Source organism: Salminus brasiliensis, chromosome 5 (assembly GCF_030463535.1).
Source record: "Salminus brasiliensis chromosome 5, fSalBra1.hap2, whole genome shotgun sequence".
Lineage (NCBI taxonomy): Eukaryota > Metazoa > Chordata > Actinopteri > Characiformes > Bryconidae > Salminus > Salminus brasiliensis.
This window is the reverse complement of record NC_132882.1, coordinates 13,015,992-13,039,497: the sequence shown is the minus strand read 5'-3', so window position 1 is coordinate 13,039,497 and position 23,506 is coordinate 13,015,992. Positions and strand designations below refer to the sequence as shown.

Below are 23,506 nucleotides of genomic sequence, written 5' to 3'. Positions count from 1 at the left end.
AATGCGACACTGACTACTGCCGGCAGGGCATGTAGGAATCAGACCCCGTCCCTCCCGAGCTCACTAACACACTGTTATTACAGTAATCTGTAATCAGGACCGCCGTGGTATACATAATATAATTATACATGTAGTATAAAAAGTGCACCAGCATTATGAAGAACGACCCATGTGGTTTTGAACGCTGCATCAGCTCCTACCCAGTCACATTAATGGGCCTGGCAATGTTGCCTGTCTCTCATATAGATCAAGTCCAACACTGGCCTAAACTGCAGGGCTTAAGAGTGAACCACCACTCTACATTCTCCTTAATCTAGGTCTGGGAAACAGACCCTGCGTGTCCAGAAGTTTGTAGACACCATCTCATCTCCAGTGCCTCCTCTGAAATCCAGGCTATTCATAGGAAAGGTGTCCCCTCTATGCTGCAGTAACAGTCTCTACTCTTCTGGAAAGCCTTCTCGTAGATGCTGGAACATTGCTGTGAGGGTTTGATCGCATTCAGCTACTGAATGGAGCCTCTAACTGGATTGTGGAATTGGGCATGGGCATGGTGACCTCAGGGTCAGGTCATGTTACTCCAGATTGTCCCATTTAATTAGCAGTGCATACACATTAGTACATTTGCATGTATGGGAAGTATAGCCCGTGACCCATGTCAGACAGAGGTATTCAAGCCCAGATCTAAAATCCAGAATTTTCACATTAACAGGGGGCTTAACAGCTCAGTGGCGACGAAATCCAGGAATGGAAACAGGATTCAAGGTTGAAGACCAGAGACCCATGTGGTTTTGAACGCTGCCTCAGCTCTCCCTCAGGTAACTAGAGTGCACAGAAATGGAAATGGCAGTGTCTCAGACTTGTCCAGTCTTGGGATAGGAATCACAAACTGCAGTGCCAAGGGTGAACCATCTCTAAGGTCTTTTTAATCTAGAACTAGCCTAAATCTAGGCCTGGGAAACTGACCCAATATGTCCAGAAGTATGTAAACACCAACTCCTCCATTACGTCTTTGGTAATCAAGGCTATTATTAGGGGGTCTTCTCTTCGTTGCATTAACAACCTCGGTTTCTCTATGAAGGTTTTTCCCCAGATGTTGGAACATTGCTGTGAGGATTTGGTTTCATTCTGACACTTTAGTAAGTGAGATCAGGTACTGATGTCGGATGATAGTTCTGGATTCCCAACATTGCTCATTCCTGCGGTACTGAATGGAGCTGGGGGTTTAAACTCTAACCCTTTAGCAGAAGCTTGGCACTGGGCATGGTGACCTTATGGTCAGGTGCTGCAGCTCCACGTTGCCCCATTCCATTAGCACTGCTTTTCCATGGCGATCATACACAAGCTGTGCAGCCTTAAACGATGAATTCATTAAGCATCTACAGGGGGGTGGATACTTCTGGAGATGTACAGCAAAACCTTCACAGGTCTGTCCTTGATCGTTATGCCTTGAATCAATAAATAAAATACTAAGAATGGGGAAGAGCCTCTTCATTTCCCACAAACCCAAACAGAGATTGTTTTAATCAAAGCGAATGATTGCAATGAAGCTCTTGCACACATTCAATTATGTTCTTTATTTTTCTTTTTTCTGTAAAATATCGTGACGATACAGTCTTAAAAATATTCTGTTAGAAGCACCTATGGTATAGGTATATTATTTACAACATTATGGATTCCCTGGTTATCAAAATGAAGAAAATTAAAGATTGTAAAGGTATGACTTAAAAAGCAAACATTTTGTTTCATTTTTCCATATTCAACCTAGAAATAAAAGCTACAACTATCAAACAACAGCAAGCCCAAGCACATAATGACACAGAAAACGGAATAGAGAACATTTTTAATCGTGTCCATAAACATGGCAAATTGTCTTCAGACCTCTGTATTAGCTCTTATTAGCTGTTCAACAGCTACCCCTTCCTGGCAGAGAACAGAACTGCGCCTTAATGAACTTTGCAGTGGGTTTTCTTTTAATACATTGATGGCAAGTCTCATTCTACAGTGCAGTTAGAGGTCAAAAGCGTGCATATAACAGTTACGCATGCATTTGTAACATATGAAAATAGTTTCTTCTTTCTTTTTTGTTTCTTTTCTTTTCTTTTTTTTCTTTTTTTATGAAAAACTGTTCACGCATTTCATGAAAATAGCTTCCACAGTCCTGATCTAAAATCTGTCCAAACCTTGTGTGATAATTGATCAAAAATACTCAGTAACAAAGCCTTGGTTGCTGAAACTGAGGGCCGCTACAGAGCAAATCTTTTTCTAACTCTAGAAGGTTTAAATCACAGGTGTCCACAGTGTATCCCAGCTCAGTCCTCTGGGACTCAAGACCCGCTACAGACGAGCCCTCGCTCCTACGTGCCACAAGCATGCAAAACCTCTCCAGGCTGCCAGAGTTAGCAGATGCCATCTGGCTGCCCAGGACTGAGATGGAACAGATATAGGGAGCCTGAGGGCTGGGATAAGAATCACAGCTCTGGATGCTACTGCTCTACTACACAACCTGCTGACACCAGGGTTGTTTTACCCCCAGCGCTCTCATTAAATGCACATGATGAGAGGCTCCGGATGGTAAGAGGATCCCTCAAAATGCTACACAATATGACTAAACAGGCGAAAGTAAAAATGCATCACCTTATCTCTGCAGCAGCGACCTGCGCTGGATTTAACAAGCATACTTCATAAAATCTTCATCTTTTCACGTGCCTGACTGCTGATGAACCTCCACCGTTCTCTCACACACACACGAGAGCACGTCCAGATTGTCTGATCTACAAATTTAAGACAAGCCAAGATACTCCATAGCACAACCTGGGCTGCGTCCAAAACCACATACTGCTATGCTAAATTGCATGTTTAAAAAAATTAACAAAGCAGAGATAAGCAGGAGTCAACAATGTGCCACAATGCCAATTTCATGATACTGTGAAATAATTCCAGAGATGAAGATTAAAGGCATTATGGGAGGACATAGCTACAGAGACTTGTTACTATGCAGTTACTATACCCTGGATGGTGCAGTGTGAAACTGGTCCAAATCTTAATGATACATGCAGGTGTTCAGTGCTCTAGAAACAGGGGTGCCAAAACTTTTTTGTGGGGCTTTTGTGAGCCAAATAGAATATATTGTCGCAGTTAAGCAAAAATCTTCAGAAGCCTCTAAAACAGCAAATTTACTGGAGAAGGAAAAAACCTTCTTAATGAATGGTAGTCAATGTAACTAATAGAAAAAAAGACTTGATTCCAAGTCACTTGGGAGCATTTCTATTAGTCCATTCATCATTACATTTTCTCACAATGTAAAGAACTGTCAGATTCACATCATAAGCAAAAACACCTGAACCTTTCCAGGGCAGTGACAATATACAATCAGAACATTATGACCACCCCTGGTTAGAAATGAACTCTGCCCAGGACGTCACGGATGCCACAGTAACAGGGTTGCTGCATGTATATATATATAAAAAAAAGCAAGCACACCTGTCAGTTGTAGCAGAGTGCAAAACGATCCAAAAGGGCATGAGTATAGGCTACCACCCTTTGCCTGGTAGCATCTCAGAAATTGTGGGATGTTCTAGAGCTGCCATAGTAAACGTGTACCGAGAATGGACTATTGGGGCACACTGAGTGCCTCCCAAGGGCATAACAGCGGTGCCCCACAGGCCATTAATGCCAAAGGGAAACGATGACTCTGGCAACAGGTGCAGAGTAATCGGCATGCCACTGTGGAGCAGTTATCCTCTATAACGAACACCTTCCATCACCTAATACAGTCCATGCCACGACATCTTTCTAGGGTCATCCAAACAATAGATGGTTATTCTCACTATTAGGCAGATGGTCATAATATTCTGATATGAAGTGTATTTCATTACACTGCTGTACGTAAAACACTTCACATCTGCAATTTTATAAGTAAAATCAAATCTAGCTTTAATATACAGGTTTGTTCTTGCACCTTTCCGGCAGGCTGTATTAAACATCCATTGGGCAGTCCTGCTCTAGAATCACTGACCTATACCTATGATACTCTGATTTAACCCTTAATACAGTATAGTACAGCACAGTATATGGTTTTGGATACAGCACTGGTCTCAGGCTAGTAAGCATTTAAAAAGGTGGCATAATGCAAGCAAGAAACGTCTCAACAGCCCTTTGACTGGCAACTAACTGATCGTCTGAACCAACCAAAGATCATCAATTAAAGTCCTGGAGTCCAGCACAGTTTGGTAATGTCCTTTCTCATACACACCTGACTCAACTCATCTGCAAACCATCTGTTTAATATGCGTTTGAGCAGGGAACCGATGCACCAGATGTACCAGATGCCCCAGAAATGATAACTCCTGTCCTACAGCAATGTCCAGAATCAGCTTTCCAAACGCTGTTTAAATACCACAACATTTCATTTCAAGCATCCTCTACTACAACTACAGCGGCACATCATGATTACGACTGCATTATCCAACTACCTGAACTCAATCAGATGGGCTTAAACTAAAAGCGGTCGAACGTGTGAGATACGGCAGTCCTGGTGGAATTCAGAAGAAAACCAATCTCTCGAGTACCCGCAATCCACTGAGTGCTGTCAAGCACAGTCTGTATAGATATCTACATTAGTGCAGGCATAAGGCTACTTTACATAGACACTGCATATATAAGAAGACAGCAGATGACCCGTATAGGACCTTCGTGCACACTGCTATGCCTTCAGCCTCAGGAACACAGCTGGTGTTGAAGATGGCCTAAAAAAGATATATTAAAAATATACTGAGCAAACTAGAGGAGCTGGCACTGCAGATCAAGCCTGAAGTGATGAACCTAGGTGTTACTCTTAACTCTGTTTGACCTTAACCTCTCACAATGCCACCAAGAATGCCTCTCTTTCAGCACAGGAACACTGCACTGAGACTCCGACTCAGCATGCAAAGGAGCTGACTTGGAGATTGCCTACAGACTCTGATTCATACTGTAGCTTTTTCAATAATGCAGCTGCAAGAATATTGACAAAACCAGGAAATAGCATTCCAGCTGTGGAAGTATTGTTATACTGGCTGAGTGTTCCAGTCTGGGTTGATCTTAAATTTCTTCTCACATCTTTACGTCAAACTCAACGTTTACACCGAACATTTTTACCTTCTCCTCTCACAGTGATTTTAAACCATTGTCTTTCGTAGGTCCTGATTTCCTCCCAGACACTTACGCAAAGTGGATTTTTGCTCCATAGCTCTAAAATTACACAAAGCACTTAAGCAAAGCTCATCAAAATCCACAAAACTATGTAAAAAGGGTCAGAAAACAAAAGTGTTTGTGCGCAAAGAACAGTTCTGTGATCTAGTACCTTTACACATTTCTGAATGTACCTGATGGGGCAGGTTCCCAGTTGGTCCCAATCAAAAGTACAGGCTTGTTGAATGTTCTTAAACTCAGCCAGCAGCAATGTGCAAGCAGCAGCTGCATGCATTGCAACATATTCTGTTTGTCTGCTTATGATGTATTTTTTTTTTTTGGTCATGCTAGTACACTGCTTTGTTTAGCATTTGAAATGTGTAACAGTGCTAGATAAACAGCTCTTATGGCCAAAAACAACACTAGTCAAAATGGACCTACGCTGGCCTTTAAGGTTCCACTGCCATTGCACAGGGTGGACAGCTGTGGACAAACGATACAATCTGTCCATAATTTGCATTATATTCCTGCCGTGGACATTCTGGCATAATTTTGAGACATGCTTATCGCAGCTGTCACGCAAAAACCTTGTATCTCCAAAGTGGAGAAATAAAAAATTACAGGAGAAGGAAAAAAACCTTCTGAGCTTTTAATGGAAGTCAGATTTTATTCCAGGGAATTTGTATTGGTCCATTTATCATGGCATAACGTAAACGACTGCCAGGTTCAGATCTGACATTGTCAAAAAAGTGAAAAAAAAAACACAAAATAGAGATGCAAGGTTTTTTTGCATCACAGCAACGGCATGCTTCAATTTCACATGGAAAACGAACGCGTAACCAGCGTAAGTGCGGTTAGTAACTCACAAACAGCAGTGAAGAGCTAAACACAATGCAACTGTACAGATTTTTCTGAAAATATGAAACATAGTTTAAAAAAGAAAACAGAGCTAATAAAAATCTCAGATCGAGCAAACGACACAGAAGGCAAACAGACAGAGCAGACTCAAATATCCTGTGGCTTCAACAAATAAATCTCAACCTGCTGAATGACAACGCTTTGGTGCATTCCATCAGAAATAGGCTTCTCTTCCTTAAGTTATAGACTTATTATTATACGAATACATCTATATACATGTACATCTAGACTTACTCTGTTAAAAAATAAACTTAATAGTACACACTATTTGTTACACAAAATATGTAGTCCTTTGAATATGGCCTTGTTCAGGAGCAGGTATGTGCAAAGGCAGGCAGGGGGAGCAGTAAGAGATGCATATCACAGTGACAGAGAAAAAAAAATAATCTGACTGCATTCTCCAGCTCCATAACACACACATACCACCAGACGCAAGCTAGCCACATGAGGGACAGCCGTTAGAACACGAATGCATCGATGTGTGTCCATTTGGATGCAAATCACCGTCTTGGGAAAATCTGTCCATGCAACTGCAATGCAACAGCATAGGCTAGGTTATATTTGCAGGGCTGCCGCTTTCAGTTCAGTCGGGAAGGGGAGGCACACAGGAGACGAACTGAGCTCCAGTGTACCAGCTCAGCCGGACATACAAGACAGCAGCACTAACACATACTGCTATTATACAGTGCCACTGTCACATCACGTCCACAAAGACACAGGCTTTTATGCTTCGTAGGAAGCATAAACAGAAAAATAGATATATGTTTAGATATATTTATAAATATATTTTAGGTGGGAATTTAGATTTTTTTTTGGTATAGGGAAATATGTATAGGAGTAAAAATGCTAAATTCTTTCCAGATAGACATTTTGGTGCAACAAGAGATACTACAAATCAGAGCCACTTTCTACTTTTGGGGCTTTACAGCAGACTGGACTTAATCAAAGCCTTGTAATAGACATACAAGGCAAGTTTCTTGTTGATGCTGAGGCAATGACAATTGAAGAACGATCGCACTGAACAAGCTCGCTTCTGTTTGGAATTAATAAATACTCTTTTAGTACAAAGCATGAGCCTTACGATCAGTGACGTACAGTGACGTGGTCAAGTTGGTCATATATATATATATATATATATAAATATATATATTTGGCGATTCCTCTTCACTGAGTGCACAAAGAAACATGGCCGTGATCCTGCCGGGAGAGCACAAATACAAAAGAAGCATCTCCCATCACAGATTTTCAAGTTGAACGAGACTCTGTCCCAGAGAGCCGGTATCACATGCTGGATGCCTGTGCAAGAGTCACGTAATCTGAAGTGCATCTGTTAACATGCAGTTTGGGTTTAGCCAAGCTAATGCCTACATTGACTTTTGCATCACAAGAGAAATTTCGGTAAGTGCCTGGCGCATAGAGCAAAACAGCTGGACCACAACGTGTTCAGCAAATGCATCTGGTCCCATTCAGGAATCTGTTAAGCAGTTTTCAAGCCTACAGATGGTGCAGAGTGAAGAGAAATTCCACTGGAATGCCTTAAAGACCTCCATCCTTGCTTGGAGATGCAATGGGAGGATTGTCACATTTCGTCCCGGTTCCTCCTGAATACTAAAAGCTTCCACCCATCCTTCCATTCCCCTTCATCTCCACTCCTCTTTCCACTTATTCACTTGAGCCGGTCAGAGCGAAAGGAGTCTTCCACGGCAGGATCGGCCAGCATCAGGTCTCCGTCGGTGAGCATGCCAAGCCCGTCCAGAGCCAGTGGATCCATCCTGAGTGGGTCATCTGAAGAGAATGGGTCCACCTCAAACCCTGGCACTCCAGATAAAGCACTGGTGATCTCTTTAGACAGACCAGGAGGAGAGTCCCCTGCAGAAAACAGACAGCAACATAACATTAAAGCAAACAGTAAAGTGGTGAATATGAACAAAACAGACAGCCGGACCCAGTAGAGGGCGCTAGTAACGCCTGTCTAAGGAGTAAAACGAGCTGTAAAAGCCTGCATGTCCATGTAACTAGCCAATGGTTACCACAAAGAGAGTGATGACACAATGTGCATAATTAGGGGTACATACTACATACTCAGAAAAACCTCACCCCAAAAGTACTGGAAGGAGAACCATCATTCCAGAGAAAAACGTTCCACCGCTCCTCAGCTCAATGCTGGGGGGCTTTATACCCCTCTAGTGCACGCCTAGCATTAGGTAAGGTGCCAATTGGTTCATGTTTATCTGCTCTGGAGAGTCTAGAGAGACTTCACAAGCTCTGCGTGTGCATTAGCACATCTGTGTCAGCAACTGGTGCAACTTAAACTAGCTGAATGCATTAATTACAATAGGCGTCCACAAACATTTGGACAGTGTACTTGTCTTTAATTAGATGGAGCAGTGTGGCGAGAGGATCCGTTGGATTTAGGTTCATTACTGAGAGAGTAAAGTGAAGGCAACAGTTTGAACTAAATGGTGACTGGTCTAAACAACCGTGGAAGTTGGATGTTTTGCTGGTTAGTGAGGTTTCTTGCAACACTGGCAATGAGATGATGAGTAAAGTGAAAGAGTACATTTTTCTTTTCATCTTCTGTCTAAACAGTAGTAGACTGTTATTTCTTCCACACAATGACGTGAAGGGTTACTCAGAGAACTTTGTTCTCACACTGGTGCTCCTACATCAGAATTCTGCTCGTGTTCAAATAAACAAGGAGCAAATGCCAGCATTTTCCTTACACTGCAGAACCCTGCAAGGTCTCGAAGGATACAGCAGTCGAGTCATTTAATTTCTCTGAAATGAAAGCTTCATTTTTTAGGCTGTATTCGAAGGATCCCACAGAATGAAACAGCGTCCAGAGATGTGGCGGCTGGAAAATGGAACCTGGAACTCGATTGTGGCCTAGGTTTGGGGACGCATCCTACATCTACTTATGAATTTGTGTTACATTTGTGTAAAAAGAAAAAGTATATATTAGTCTATATTAGTCTACTCAGTATTGCTATGCACACAGCGAATCCTATGCCTGCACTCTTGCAGGACAACAGTGAACACTGCACGTTCAGGAGAGAATGCAGCTCGAGAGGCTGCACCAATTTGTTGGCAAAGGGTGATAAATGACTGGCCTTATTCAAACAGAGCTGTCTGGATTATACAAAAGGAGGCCTTGAGAATATGCAGCCCTGCAGTCAGCGTGCTCATCTGATTTAGATGCTTGAGCCAAGAACCGACAGAGTTTTGGACCCGGTTTACACGTAATTATGCAATGAGAGTAGAATCCATGTATTTACACACTGTAGACAAATGCATGTTTCCTGTTGGTCAGAGTGAAATCCTGTCTGACAAACTGAAATGCTGTGCGGGACGGAATGTGAACAGTCTCTCATTGTGGAGCACTTATTACTGGTGTATCGGTTGTATTGGGATGGGTTTTAGTCAAATGAATCTTGGAGTCTCCGACCACCTGAGATGCACTGAGAGATGGGATTTGTATCTGTTTTAATTGAGTTTTGGGTGTGTTTACACTTGCAGTTTTATGTGGCTTTGCTTTATCCAGATATAATCCTGATATTTAAGATGGATTAAGAGATTTCTATGACAATTATTCAACATGCAGATTAACTGTTCTGAAAACATTGTAACACAAGCACACATTTTTAAAAATGCTTAACATTAATGACATAATGATTAAGGACACTCGGACCTTAAGCAACAGGTCTGTCATTTTGCTCAAGACAACATACATACGTTGACCTTGAACTAGGCATTAATGTTATGGGAATGACAGAAAAATAATAGAAAAATGCCATTAGGAATGATTGAGATAATACTAATAATAGCCAAGTACAGTACCAGTACACACCACCCTCACCAGTCAATATGATGTTGGGGACAGTGTGGCGTCCACTGCCAAAGTTCTGGTTCTGATTTGGGTTGAGGAACTGATGCTCTGCAGAGTCCAGCAGGTCGAGCACACCCTGGTGGCTAGAGTAGGAGCCGTCCTGGCCTTTACCAACGCTGCCAGAGCCCATATTGTGGTTGAAGGACAAACCCTCCACTTGAGAGTCAATGCTGAACTGCAATATTAAAAACACACAAAAGTGAACGTAGAAAAACAAAATCTTTTACCGAAAAGAAACACTGCTATACTGCAGTTTTACTGCCAAGTATGACAAACAAATCAACAAAATACCACTTTCCATTACAGTACAGCTGTGTCTTACCTGCTGAGAAATGTTCTGGTTTTGCCTGCTAGTGAGCTGCAAACCCAGGTATGGATCATCCAACAGAGAGTTCAGTAACAAGGAATCCTGAAACACCATAAACAGACTGGATTTAATTGCACTATATGGACAAAAGTATTGGGACACCAGCTCATTTATCGTTTCTTCCTAAATGAAGAAATCATTCTGCTTCTGTTGATGTAAATGTCTCTTCTGGCCAATCAAGGTCAATCAAGCTCAATGGCTTTGAACGAAATGGATCTCTACTCCCACTCAAATATTGGGCTATAACAATAATAATAATCACTAATTACTATTAATTAGCAGCAATTACCTTCTTTATATAACACCTTCTTTATTTGAAGCAGAAATTAAAATGTAATTGAACTGAATTTAATGAAATTAAAAATGTAAAAACTTTAAAAAGATTAAATAAATTTGATAAGCTGAGAGATACAGAAGCATGTGGACTGATGCAGTAGAGTAATATTCCAGGATTTGACACTGGCCTGGAGGGGTAATGATCTAGACAGCATTGACTATATGAACACTATATGGTTCCTTAGTAGTCAACGTACCATCAAAATAAATTTGAGACTGTCATTAAAAAAAAAAAAAAAAAAAAAAGAAAAAGATTCATAACGTTGATTTAACTGTACAGAGCTGCTGTTGTGAGCGTTTCATTTTCAGTGGCTCAGCAGTTGAATAGTAACAAGAAACTCACAATGCACTCAGTCCTCAGCTATAATAGCAATCTACGGTGTTCACTACAATTTACGAGTGGATTAAAGTGCCCTCAAAATCGCTTCGCAATTCCACTTGGAAAAACGGCCAACATACTCAGCACTGCCCTGAAACGCAAACAGGGAGCATTTTCAGTTTCATCCTACAATTTAGTGTAATTTTTCAGCTCGTCAAAGTTCTTTGAATCTCAATCATTCCAGCCATGCTCTTTACTAGAGAGCTCAATGAACCTGAAAGAGTTGATCATCCATGACCAATAGTGATGATGAGTACAACCCAGACACCTTTCTTCAGCTTGAAAAACATCCAACCCTCAGAGTTATGAATGGAGAGGTATCATTGTGGGACACCTGGCGGCATTTCTTATAAGTTTGCAGCACAAACAATAGCTTTGTTGTGCAGATCTTGGCATCCTACACCTTCTGAACCGAAAAAAAAAAAAAAACAGGAGCCAGGAAGCAGTACCAAGCACACTACTATAAATAGACGCTACACACAAAGGTTAAACAGAAGAAAAAAAAAAGCCTCAGAGCTCCTCTCAAATTCACTCCACACAGAAGCGGGGGAGGACACACAACAGGCTGTGACCTCATCCACCGATTTTAAAGATCATCTTAGTCAACAGGGTTTTAGATGAGCAGTCAGTAGCCCCAGGTGAGAGGCGGGGGATTTCTGCACTGACAAACGTGACTTCCAACACATTCTAGCTATAAGGTCTTTCTAAGGAACACCACAGAACAGTGTTAAGATGTAAAGCTGTATTTTAGGCCTGGGTGAACCCAAATGTGACCACATCCTTCTTTTAGTTTGTGTATGGAAAATACAGCCCTCTCTTTCTTAACTGTAATTACGACAGTCTTCCGTCTCATGCACAATCACAACTCAAGCAGGAACCAGGTTACTTTGCATTGTAGTGGAACATTTGCCTGCCCTGCAAAGATAGCGTGAGCTGCGATATGGAAAGATGACGCATCCCTAATTCAAGTGCAAACTCTAAAGATGAAACAGGTCAACCAAAAATCCAGCCGAGACCAGTGATTTACAGCAACTGGCCACTTTACTAAAACTACCTCCTTGTTTCTTTACTCACCGTCCATTCTATCAGCTCCACTCACCATATAGGAGCATGTTGCAGTTCTATAATCACAGACTATAGTCTGCCTGATTCTTTGCACACTGTTAGCGTCCTTTCACCCTGTTCTTCAATGGTCAGGACCCCACAGGACCACCCTGCAGCTATTATTTGGGTGGTGGGTCATGATCAGCACTGCAGTAACACTGACATGGTGGTGGCGTGTTCGTTATTAAACACCTCAGCGTCACTGCTGGACTGAGAACAGCCCACCAACCAACAAAATCCAGCGATCTAATGATAAAGGTCTAAGGATGACCAACACAAGCTGTGCAGCAACAGATGAGCTTCTGTCTCTGACTTTACATCTACAGGGTGGACCCATTAGGTAGGAGTGGAGAGTGAATAGCCACAGTGTTTAAAAACTCCAGCAGCACTGCTGTGTCTGATCCACTTGTATCATCAGTGCAACACACATTAACACGCTGCCACCACCACCATGTCAGTGTCACTGCACTGCTGGGAATGACCCACCATATGTTCAGGGTACATTACGTTTACATTTACACTTACATTTCCTTTTGTAGCAGAGATGTGTAGGTTGCTAATATAATATCTTATTAAACATTCTTATTACATTGTTAATAATCCTATTAAAAACATTATAGCCAGTAACCTGCCAACCCCCCCGATCCCCAAGTCTTTTTAATCCAGCTGCACAACCCAGGCTTCTGAGAGAAGGAGAGGAGTCATAACTCACATTGTAAAGTCCAAGATCACTGGCTAGAGACTGGCTGATCTGCTGGAGCTGAGGAAGGCTCTGGTTCTGCTGATCTTGCTGTGCAAGCTGCTCGTCTGCCTGGCTGCTGGACTGCGTCTGCATGTCTGCTTCCTGCATGCTCTGCGAGTTCAGTGGCCCCGGCGTGTCTGCGGCACCACTGCGATTCTGGTTCTGCTGCGACTGCGGATGGAGGTGGGCACCCTGCCGCTGAAGCTGCTGCTGCAGCTGAAAGTTCTGAGTCTTGCGTAGGTTCTGCATGTTTTGCATGTGCAGGTGCATGGCCTGTGGCGGCACCTGGGTGTGCGGGCGATGCATGTGCGGATGCGTGTGGCGCTGTGGAGGCTGGCCGGGTATCTGTTGCTGCTGCTGTTGCTGCTGCTGCTGCTGCTGGCCTGTTGGCTGAGTTGACTGTGGCGAGGAACAGCCTTTTTGCATGTCAGTGTTCTGGGCCTGCTGTGACTGACCATAGGGATATGGCGGTAACCTCTGGTCCATCACTAGCTTACTGGTATCAAGTGGAACACCCTGGTCAAAAGCAAAAAGAGATTCATGAATCTCAATTAAAAAAAAAAAAACAATACAAACAATATTCAATACATTTTAAAAAAACAAAACTGGTACTACCAATTAACCCATCTGTTCATAGCTCTCCCTAGCACAAGCAATGCTACCACCTCTTTTCAGTGAAGCCAGCCATCATATCTTTTCAAACTCCCACCGAGCATCGCCAGGCAGCTGACACGCTCGGAGGAAAGCGTTGTGTCCAACTCCGCCACACCAGCTAACAGACGCCAGTGCCGGCCAGCATCGCTTAAAGAGTGATGAGTGGAGAGAGCACCATCTACCAACCTCGAGAGAGCATGGCCAATTGTGCTCCCTCTGACTTGAACTTGCGACCCCTGGCCCACAGTGGTAGTTTTTATGAATATTTTACATATAAGAATTGGTGGCACACAGAGGTTCAAATAGTGCTGTACGGGGCAGTGGTGGCTCAGCGGTTAGAGTGCTGGGCTATCGATAACAGGGTTGTGGGTTCGATTCCCAGGCTCGGCAAGCAAACTGTTGGGCCCTTGAGCAAGGCCCTTTACCCTCTCTGCTCCCCGGGCGCTGGAGTTGGCTCTGGGTGTGTGTGTACTCACTGCCCCTAGTTCACTAGTGTGTGTGTGTGTGTGTGAGTGTGTGTTCACTACCACAGATGGGTTAAATGCAGAAGACACATTTCGCTGTACAGTGTACAGTGACAAATACATGCACCTTTACCTTTACCTTTTTAAACCCATATAGCTTGACAGCAGTGTTGCCTTCTGTTTTCACACTTTTTACTACTATAACAGTTTTCCTACAATATGACTTACCATAATATACTGAATTTATGACCCCTGTATTGTGACACTTTTCATGTCATGCATAGCCATATTGTTACCTCATTTACATTCACTGTATGGCCAAACATATGTGGACACTTCTTACGATTAAGAGGCAACAGGTGCATAAAAATTAAAGCACACAGCCAGGCAAAAGAATAATAATTTACAGCAGCATGTGAAGTATGAGTACTGATGAGCTACCAAAATGATGAGCTCGTAACATCACAGATTTCAACCTCTCCAACTAGTCAGTTTGTCAATGTTTAGCCCCGCTAGAGCTGCCCTATAAGAGCTGATATTGTAAAAGACTCACATTGCGTTAACTACCGTGCGTCTAGATATACTGTTGTACTCGGACAGCAGACGGATAGTTTATTATATACAGCTAACAATTCCGTTTGAAGATCTTATGTAAGGAAGAAATTATGTATGCAGATCTGGTGGCTGAGGTGAGAGAGTGTGGGTGGCAGGCATATATTAGACCAGCAGAGGTAGGTGTTAGGGGTTTTGTAGCAATGTCTGCCACATCTTTGCTGGCTAAATTTGGATTCACAGGCCATGTGCTAAGGGCAGCAGGGAACAAACTGCAGCTGAAGTAGCTGAAAGATGTAGTCAGTGGTTGTGGATAAGAAGGGCTGAGGTTGGGTGGGGAAGAGCAGCATGTGATTGAATGTCAAGGTGTAGCGTGGTGGGAGAGGTAGGTTGTTTTTTTGTATATGTTGCTGATACAATGTTGTTGAAGTTGTGCGTAGAATTCACATGAGACGAATGGCTAGGTACGGCCTTGCAAGAGTGGATCTATTCAGATGTAGTGCCGGTGAATATTTTGTATAGTTGTTGTAGGAGTCCACAGGGAAGCGGTAGATAGATACAGCCTTAGTCACCAGGGAGGCCAGCGTGGTTCTACAACTATGAAGTTGATTAAGTGATCGATCTGTGAAGTGAGCTTGGAGGAGAGTGGACCTGCGACGTCAGACCTCACTTCTCATCACACACAAAGGGAGGTGCCTACCTGTTAAAAAAAGGGCTGGACCCTATGTGTAACCCCAATTATTATAAGGTGCAGGATTTTTCTTCATCCTATCCTAAATGATTTCATTCAGTGGAAATATCTTGCAGTTAAAAAAGTTTAACTGCGCAGTGGTCAGCCCCACAAGCTTGCAGAATGAGACCACAGAGAGCTGAAGTGCAATGCAGATAGTCATGTCACTTGGTTACATTAACAATCACTAATCAGATCCGAACTGCCTTTGAAAACAACAGCAGCACAAAAACTGTCAGTCAGGAGCTTTGGAGAATTGGTTTCGATCACAGCACTGTATTATATGCAAGCCCAAGGTGGCAGATGCAGAGAGAATGCTATGTGCCTGAATGCATAATGTAAACATAGTCCAAGGCTGTTTTTCATTATCCAAAGTCTAATGGAAGCCTTGCAGAAAAGCAGAGGTTGTTAAAGCTGCAAAGAGGGGATCAGACGAGACATTCAACAAGAACTTGATGTTTGAGTGTCCACATATTTTTGACACTGTAGTACATTATTTAAGGTTTATTTGGGACGGTTCCCTCCCATTTAGAATTCAGTTAGAATTTTCATGGGCAAACCTTTATTTGGGAAAGGTGTTTCAACTAGTGGTTGATAATGATGAATACTTGCAAAAGATATTGTTGGCAGCTGGTTAAAAGACCATAACTAAAAAATGGATACAGCAGGATCCCCCAGCAAAGGAGCAATGGATTGAAATTGTCTACGAAATCTACGCAATGGAGGAAATCACATTATAGAACTACTCCAACTTACCCTTTAACTGAGACCATGGGAGACGCAATTGAAGCACTATGTAACAATATGAAACTCAATATTGCCTGTAAAATGTCCTGGTGTGCAAAGTAGTCCTATGTTGGACATGCTAGTCAACCTTTGTTCAGGTTTTTTTTTTTTTTAACTGTTTTTCCCTACCTGCCCTCTTCCAAGGAGGGGTTGTAAAATTTGGGTAAAATAAGTATAAAACATAAGTTCCCTCCCTTACAATAATTAATAGCTACATAAGGTACTTGCATGCTAGACTGTGAAAAAGCAAGTGAGTTACAATCCCAGCACTCTTCTAACACAATTTCTAAGTTACAAAATCAATGTTACTTTAATATGCAAAAATCTTTGCTTATCAGTCTTCTCTCCCTTAGGTACCAGCAGAGGTCGCTTACCTGTGTAATGGCAGACAGTGTAGGGGAGATGGTGGGGGAGAACTGTTTGGAGAGATGCCTGCGGGACTCTGAGCCAATGGGAAGATTGAGTGGCGAGAGCTGGGTTCGCCTCCGGGGGGAGGTGCTTAGCTGCGGTTGTACCTGGCCAGGTAAGAGCGGAGGGTACGAACTCAAACAAGAGCCAGACCCACCTACTGCACTATTTGCTGACTGGAGGGACTGTCCACTTAGGGAAGAGTTACTCAAGGAGGACTGCAAGGACTGGTTGCTGAGGGAGGACTGCAATGAAGGGGAGGAGCTTAGTGAGGACTGCAGGGAAGGATTGCTGAGTGATGAATGCAGGGAGGTGGAGCTAAGGGAGTTTGGGAACGAGTGGCTGCTCAGAGATGACTGGATATTTGGGTTGCTGAGTGATGACTGAAGGGAGGGATTACTGAGCGTGCCCTGTAGAGAAGCCAGGAGACCTGTGTGTCAGAGAGAGAGAGGGTGAGAAAGATAATGAGAATCATGGCGCCACAAATGAATAAATGAATGTATAATTCCCACAGCTGTACATTTTTAATCATTATGAGATGCAATAAGGTTACTACAACTAACTTAAGCATTAAATGTTATAACAAGGTACTAAATGTAAAAAGGAACCCCCCCAAAGCATGTTATGGGTGTGCAAACCATACAGGCAAGAGAGCAGTGAGTAGGCTACATCCTGTGTGGTGAGCAAAAAAAATCGTTTTATGGAGATAAGACTAGCTGCTGCTTCCGATTACATGCACACCCGCTCCCTCCCTCACCCTGTCATACCAAACACTCTGATGGGTCCTAAAGCTCAGCCCCTAGTTTACTTCTGTGCACTTCTATAAATCCAGCTAGCAACCATCATTAGGAGGAATTATCTGAATAATGCTCATCTCTTAACTCCAGAAGGTTTAGATTGTTGACCAGACCTTTAATAAATCAATTATTTTCACTTTTCTGAACTCACACACACCTGGAGAGTGGAAGGCATTGGTGGTATTGATGCCAAGCTGAGTAAGAGTGGAGGCCAGGTTGCCAGTGCTGTTTCCCCCGCTGAGGGAGGGGTAACCAGGCTCATCTGGGTCGAGTGGTGTTGGCAGTGGAGAGGGAAAGTGCAGACTGGACAGGTCAGGCAAGGAACCGCCCGTATTCAGTGCAGACGGGACATGAGGGGCATTGGACTGCTGGTCTGGTGAGGGGAATATGCTGATATAGGAGAGGGAGAGGGAGAGAGATAGAGAGAGGGAGAGAAAAGGTACGCGTTTATCTGAAAGATAAAGGAGGGCTGTCGGTTGTGAAAGACTGTCAGAATTCACTACAAAGTCACAACTGACTACAAACGTTTGAGCGGCTTTGAAGGTAGAGAGCATTCTTTGAACTTACGTGATTCCAGGGACTTCACAAGATTTTGGTCGCGATGACAGGATAGGTAACTAGAGCAAATAAACAAAAACAAACAAACAAACAAACAAACAAGTTCTATTAACTATACAACAGAAACTGATATGTAAATGATTTAGTTTATAATACTAATAATTATAATAATAATAATGATAATAATAATAATAACCAATCAATTAGTTCACAGGAGGCCAAATATGAGGACATGGAGATTATGATAACAGTGCATAACAAAAAGCTGTTAATTAATAACAAGATAACCAAGACTACCTTCTTGGTATCCCATGGTTTCAGGAGTTTTCCTTCATCTAACACATTCTCCTCAATGGGAGGGACCGGGTATGGAAACACTATATGAACAAAGAATAAGAATCAGTGTCAGAAGTTTCTCCATATTCAAGCTTAAGACTGTACACTTCTCACACAAACAAGTGTGTGAGCTGCAAAGTATTAAGTGACTTACTTCTCCTTCCATCACCTTCAGTCAAACCTTCAGTATGGACAGGAGAAAGGAAGAATCAGCAAAACACTGCTGTGATCCGAAATAACCATTACAGCTAGACCTTACCATCTTGGGTTAAAATAAGAAGTGGCGCATATGTCCGTGGAGACGGCATGTGATACCTACCGCTGCGTCTCCCCTGTGGGGTTAGGGTGTGTCCTGCACTGAACGGATCTCCTGTGGGGGGATTCATCACACTGGTGTGCAGCGCAGAGTCTGAGTTTGTTCTAAAGAGGAGAGACACAGAGAGGGAGAAGGATGTAAAGGCAGCAGGTGATTATATGAAATGAACTGGTCTGGGTTAATGTTGGGCAATACAATATATATTAACTATATCAGTATTCCAATGCGAACTGGAATCGGCTGGGTGGTTCAGTTGGGACAGAACATGGTTCAAAATACAAAAAAACTAAAGAAATAGTAGATTTCCTTTACTGGAACTGAATGGCAGTTCCAGTTCAATCAACATTTGTTCAATCAACATTTCTTCAACATTCCACTTCAGCATAAGCAACATGGTACCTCCACAAAGACGTCTGTTTGACCTGAGAAAATGAACATTCTCGTGCTTCTGGTCAGAAACTTGCAAGCTAACCGTTTTTGAGATGGTTTAACAAAAGGTACCTTAACATTTTATCATCAACACTGCCCAGTATGAGGCTATTAGAAAATAAAAAAACATAAAAGTGTGAGCAATTTTAATCACCAGTCCTTCTTGCAGGCAATGGAAATTGGACAAGTCGTCCTTTGAGCAGCAATGATGATATTAAATCATCAAACTAAATGCCTGTCCACAAATGAATGAGACATCAACTAAATTACTGCAGTGGATCGCTTCCTACCAAGGTCTCTCCTAGAGGGAGCACATAACTGACTTAAGCAGCCAATCAGCTCACAGCTCTCCCAAGCTGCAAAACTAAAAAACCTCAAACCTATTCACAGGAGTCAGTCAATGCAAGTGCAAAAGCATACACAGCTGCGAGAGCTCCCTGAACGCTAGCTTGCACTCACCACTCTACTCAGCCCACTAACCACACTGCTCTTACTGACCTTAGAACGTCCCATCAAACGAGTTGAGAAAAGACCAGGGCAAGAAGAGGAGAGAAAAGAAAAGAAAATGGAGAAGGAAAGAAAAAGAGAGAAGAGAAGAAGGGGGGAGGATAAGAAAAACCACTGAGAGACAGAAAGAAAAAAAAAGCTAGAGATGATAGACAGATAAATGGAGAGATAGTAAACGGCCGAGGGGGGTGAATTCACCTGTTGAGTGCTGTGGTGGGAAGACGGAACAACGGGTTCTTGTCCATGGAGAAATTACTGGACCAGTTCCTTTGTGATTGACAGAAAAATGCCCATTATTTCCAGAACCACGAGGAAAGAATGGAGCAGGCTTGCGAAGGAACCCGAAAGCAGCCCAAGAGAGAATCAGAAAGAGGGACACTGACGATATACAGCACATGGAGCCTTTCTCTATATCGGTCACCATTCCAGGAGAAAGGGATCTGACTCATGAAGAAAATTAAGACTCATTTAGAGAACAGAGCTACCGAGGCCACTCAAACGGCCGCTCCAACATGCCGAGTGGCATGTGCCTCTGTGATTACATCACTGCGTGTGTGTGAGGGGCTAGGTAGGATTTACAAAGGGCTGTTGATCAGAGTGAGAGGACTCTGCTGACACAGCAGAGCATGTCTGCAGCTTACTGCTGATTCCTCCACTCTCAAGCTGATCAATCGATCGCCAAGATTTCCAAAAACCTCAATCCTCATAAACTGCTAAAACGTGGCAGCTGTAGAGTTCAGTCAATAGCCAATTGCTTAAGTATGAACTTTCTTTCTTTTTTTTTTTTCTTTTTTTTGGTACAAAAAGTGATTCATTTTTTCAAGTCAGGATCCCACTCACTGGGGGTGAGTCTGTTCCACTTAGCAGAGCCAGAAGATGGGGGGGTTGGAACAGGAAGAACAAAAGTTGAAATTAAGAAGGTCCTCTAATCAAGAAAAAGCAGAGAAAAGTTTGCTATTGTCAAAGTAAATTTAAAAAAGAAAGAAAATCTGCCCAAACGGCCTGGAAAGCAACAGAAGGCAAAGCCGTGGAGGAGAGTTAACTGAAGCGGTGCCTTTGGGTTAGTCCTGTCAGTGCCAGCGTTAGTCCGCCACAAACCAAAACTCAGCCTCGACATTCATACGCCAGTACCTCGCATTCAAACAAGACAGCCAGACAGCAGAGTCAAGATGTGTAGCACTGAGGGGGCCCGGACTGAAGCCCAATAGGTATCTTTAGTATCCATTACCTTCTCCAGCTGGGGTCAGGGGGCGGCGAGAGATACGCAGAGCTGCAATGAGAGCTGTCCATCTGAGGTTAGTGATTAAGGACAACTGCAGTATTAACCCCCATTTCTGTCTTTTTAAAACAAAGCAAGTGACTTTCACATTTCACACAAACATTTAAGCCCATTTCACACCAGACCCGGTAGACATGCTGCACCGCATCCCAAGAAAAACCCTCCTATACTAATCAAAGTAGCTTTTCACATTGTCCACATGGCATTCTAGTGCCAATTTCTAGGCAGCAAGAGTATAACATGCAGTACTTGCAGTGTTCTTGCTAAATAAATAACTCAACCAACAGTTACCTTGGAGAAGAAGGTAAGTACAGTACCAGTCAAAAGTTTGAATCTTGTTGTGTGCTGATCTTCATCTTAAAAACATTTCATCCAAATACCAGGATGATCATATTTTTGTTTTAAAAAAAGAGGACACTGGGGATACAGCGGTATCCACCGTAGTTACGATGCCGTGTCATGACTGGGGGTTTCAAGTAGACCCAAGTTGTAAGTTGAACTGAAAGGAGATGATCTGGTCATATATGCATACATATTTTTTTTATTTTACAACAATAAGCTATACTTTATGGACAAAAGTATTGGGACACCTGCTCATTTTCTTCCAAAATGTGTATATATAATTCAAAATCCTCTTGTCTCTACTGTCTAGGGAAGGCTTTCTACTTCATATTGGAGCATTAGTGGTAAGGTCAGGATGTTGGACGAACACCACCCCACCTCATCCCTAACTCATCCTCAACTGCCCAAAAGTATTGGATGAACAGAAGATAGTTCCACTGCTCCACAGCTTACTGCTGGGGGGGCTTTATACCCCTCTAGCCTATGTCAGGGATTAGGCATGGTGCCAACAGGTTCTTGTTTATCTGCTCCAGAGAGTCCTATTCTACTGGAAGTACTTCTCTACAGGGACTAGACAAGCGGTGTGTGCGCATCTCCACGTCTGTGTCAGCAAAGGGTGCAACTTAAAAGAAACTGAATGGTTTTATTAGAAGAAGTGTCCACAAACATTAGTGTACTTGCCACCTGATATTGTAAGCTAAACAGTATGAAACAGCAAGAGTCATGGAGGGGTTTCGGCACAGCATGCATCAGGTATGATTAGATTTACACAACCAAACCTACATTAACTAGCAGAGGAAGAACATTTCATTGTGAGGATTTTAAACTGGTTAAGGAGTACACTGCTGAGAAATTGCAGCTTCCTGGGCAAATGTAATTACACTGTATTTAGGCACAGCACACTAAATGTTATTACATATAGGAGCAAATGCAATTATATAAAATGTAAGGATACTTGTCTCCTGTATGGCCGACTGGGAGAGACGAAGCGCCTGTCTCTGTGGACTCTCTCCACCAGCCCATGGTGCCGCGTGGAGCGATTGGAGTCCAGGTTAGAGTGGAATGGACCCTAAGGGAGCACATACACATGGACACATGGGGCAACACAAATAGTCAAAGTTAGGCTCATCTCAAGAGAACAAATCAGAATGCTCAGGCACAGCTAATGAGCTGTTGCATGACTTGATGCAACTCTACAGAGTAAACTTTCGTACAGATTTCCAAGGAGACAAGTTACAGTTGGTTTAATTGGCCTACAAGTGTACTGCATTTAACGTCCACCCCTGAGGTCTCTAACAACGAATCCTGAAGAGTTTTAGTTCAAACTCAAATAGAATAATATGAGGAAGCTCTTGGAGATCTGGATTAGCTGGACCAGATTCAATAATTACAGCTAGGAGTTGGGCATGCAGTCTGTAAAATCAACAGTCACACCATCATTCGGAACTAGAGCAGAACTTTTTCCTCTTTGTTTTAATGGAACTAATTATATCAGTTTTTAAAAATAATTTACAGCATATTAATGTAAAGCATATACAGGGCAATGTAAAGGGATTTCAGAATTTCTGAATTTGTGCACATCTGTTAAGTTATATGTGGTTTATAGTGGATAGTAGTAGTATGTTGAGTCTAGCAGGAAGATTGAGACAAACATTTGGTACACAGCATCAATTGTATTTCCAGTGTGAAAATGTGTTTGTCTGGTGTACATCTAATTTTAGGCCTTTAAGGCATCACACAGAAGTAGTCTACAGAAAAGACAGATTCTTAAAGACCTCAGAAAAAAAAGATTGTGGAAGTCTCTTAGTCTAAAGAAGATTACTAAGGCTCTAAAGCTCTCTAAGGCTAGAGGGCTCAGTACACAACCTGAACTACAATCAAATAGAGAAACTTTGGAACAGTCATAAAACTTCCACAGAAATCCCCAAGAGCATTAAATTATCCAGGAAATGACAAAAAAACCCAAAACAACATCTTATGAACTGCAGTCCTCTCTTGCCTCAGGTAAGGTCCGTGTTCATGAGTCAACCATCAGAAAAACACTCTGTAAGAATGGGATCCATGGCAAAAATGCACCATTTCTAACCAAGAAGAATATAAATACACCTCAAGTTCATCAACTAGATGATCCTCCTGAGATTTGGAGTAACATGTAATGAAGTGGAGCTTTTTGGACAACATGGGCCACATTATATCTTTTTTTTATGAGCTAAAGTAGAAGCACAGTTGGCTCATGCAAAAAGACCATGATCTACAGCACACAGGCAGGTCTACCTCACAGTGGTTAAAAGAAATGTAGACTTCTGAAATGGACTAGTCAAAGTGACCTGAATCCTATTAAAACGCTGTGGCAAGACCTGAGGCGTGTAGTTTATGGTGAACTAGATTTACTGATCTACTAGATTCTGGAGCACTGCACTGCATTCAGCGGCAAGAGCATTAGGGGG

At 42.6% G+C, this 23,506-nt stretch overlaps 1 protein-coding gene across 3 annotated transcripts in view; it reads right to left on the bottom strand.

Annotated features, from left to right (window-relative positions):
• Nucleotides 1–1,555: 1,555 nt before the first annotated feature.
• Nucleotides 1,556–23,506, bottom strand: part of LOC140555997 (CREB-regulated transcription coactivator 2) — a 36,027-nt gene continuing 14,076 nt past the window's right edge. For 2 of the 3 annotated variants that reach the window (XM_072679424.1, XM_072679423.1), the window contains exons 3-15: nt 22,015–22,128; nt 20,667–20,728; nt 19,637–19,705; nt 18,506–18,606; nt 18,341–18,367; nt 18,148–18,227; nt 17,860–17,909; nt 17,450–17,682; nt 16,462–16,925; nt 12,872–13,417; nt 10,296–10,382; nt 9,944–10,148; nt 1,556–7,956 (exon numbers count right to left, since the gene is read on the bottom strand). In XM_072679424.1, coding sequence (XP_072535525.1) covers nt 7,754–7,956; nt 9,944–10,148; nt 10,296–10,382; nt 12,872–13,417; nt 16,462–16,925; nt 17,450–17,682; nt 17,860–17,909; nt 18,148–18,227; nt 18,341–18,367; nt 18,506–18,606; nt 19,637–19,705; nt 20,667–20,728; nt 22,015–22,128 — 2,241 coding nt within the window. In that variant the 3' untranslated portion in view covers nt 1,556–7,753. The remainder of the gene's footprint in view (nt 7,957–9,943; nt 10,149–10,295; nt 10,383–12,871; nt 13,418–16,461; nt 16,926–17,449; nt 17,683–17,859; nt 17,910–18,147; nt 18,228–18,340; nt 18,368–18,505; nt 18,607–19,636; nt 19,706–20,666; nt 20,729–22,014; nt 22,129–23,506) is intronic. The other variant, XM_072679425.1, reaches the window with a different exon arrangement.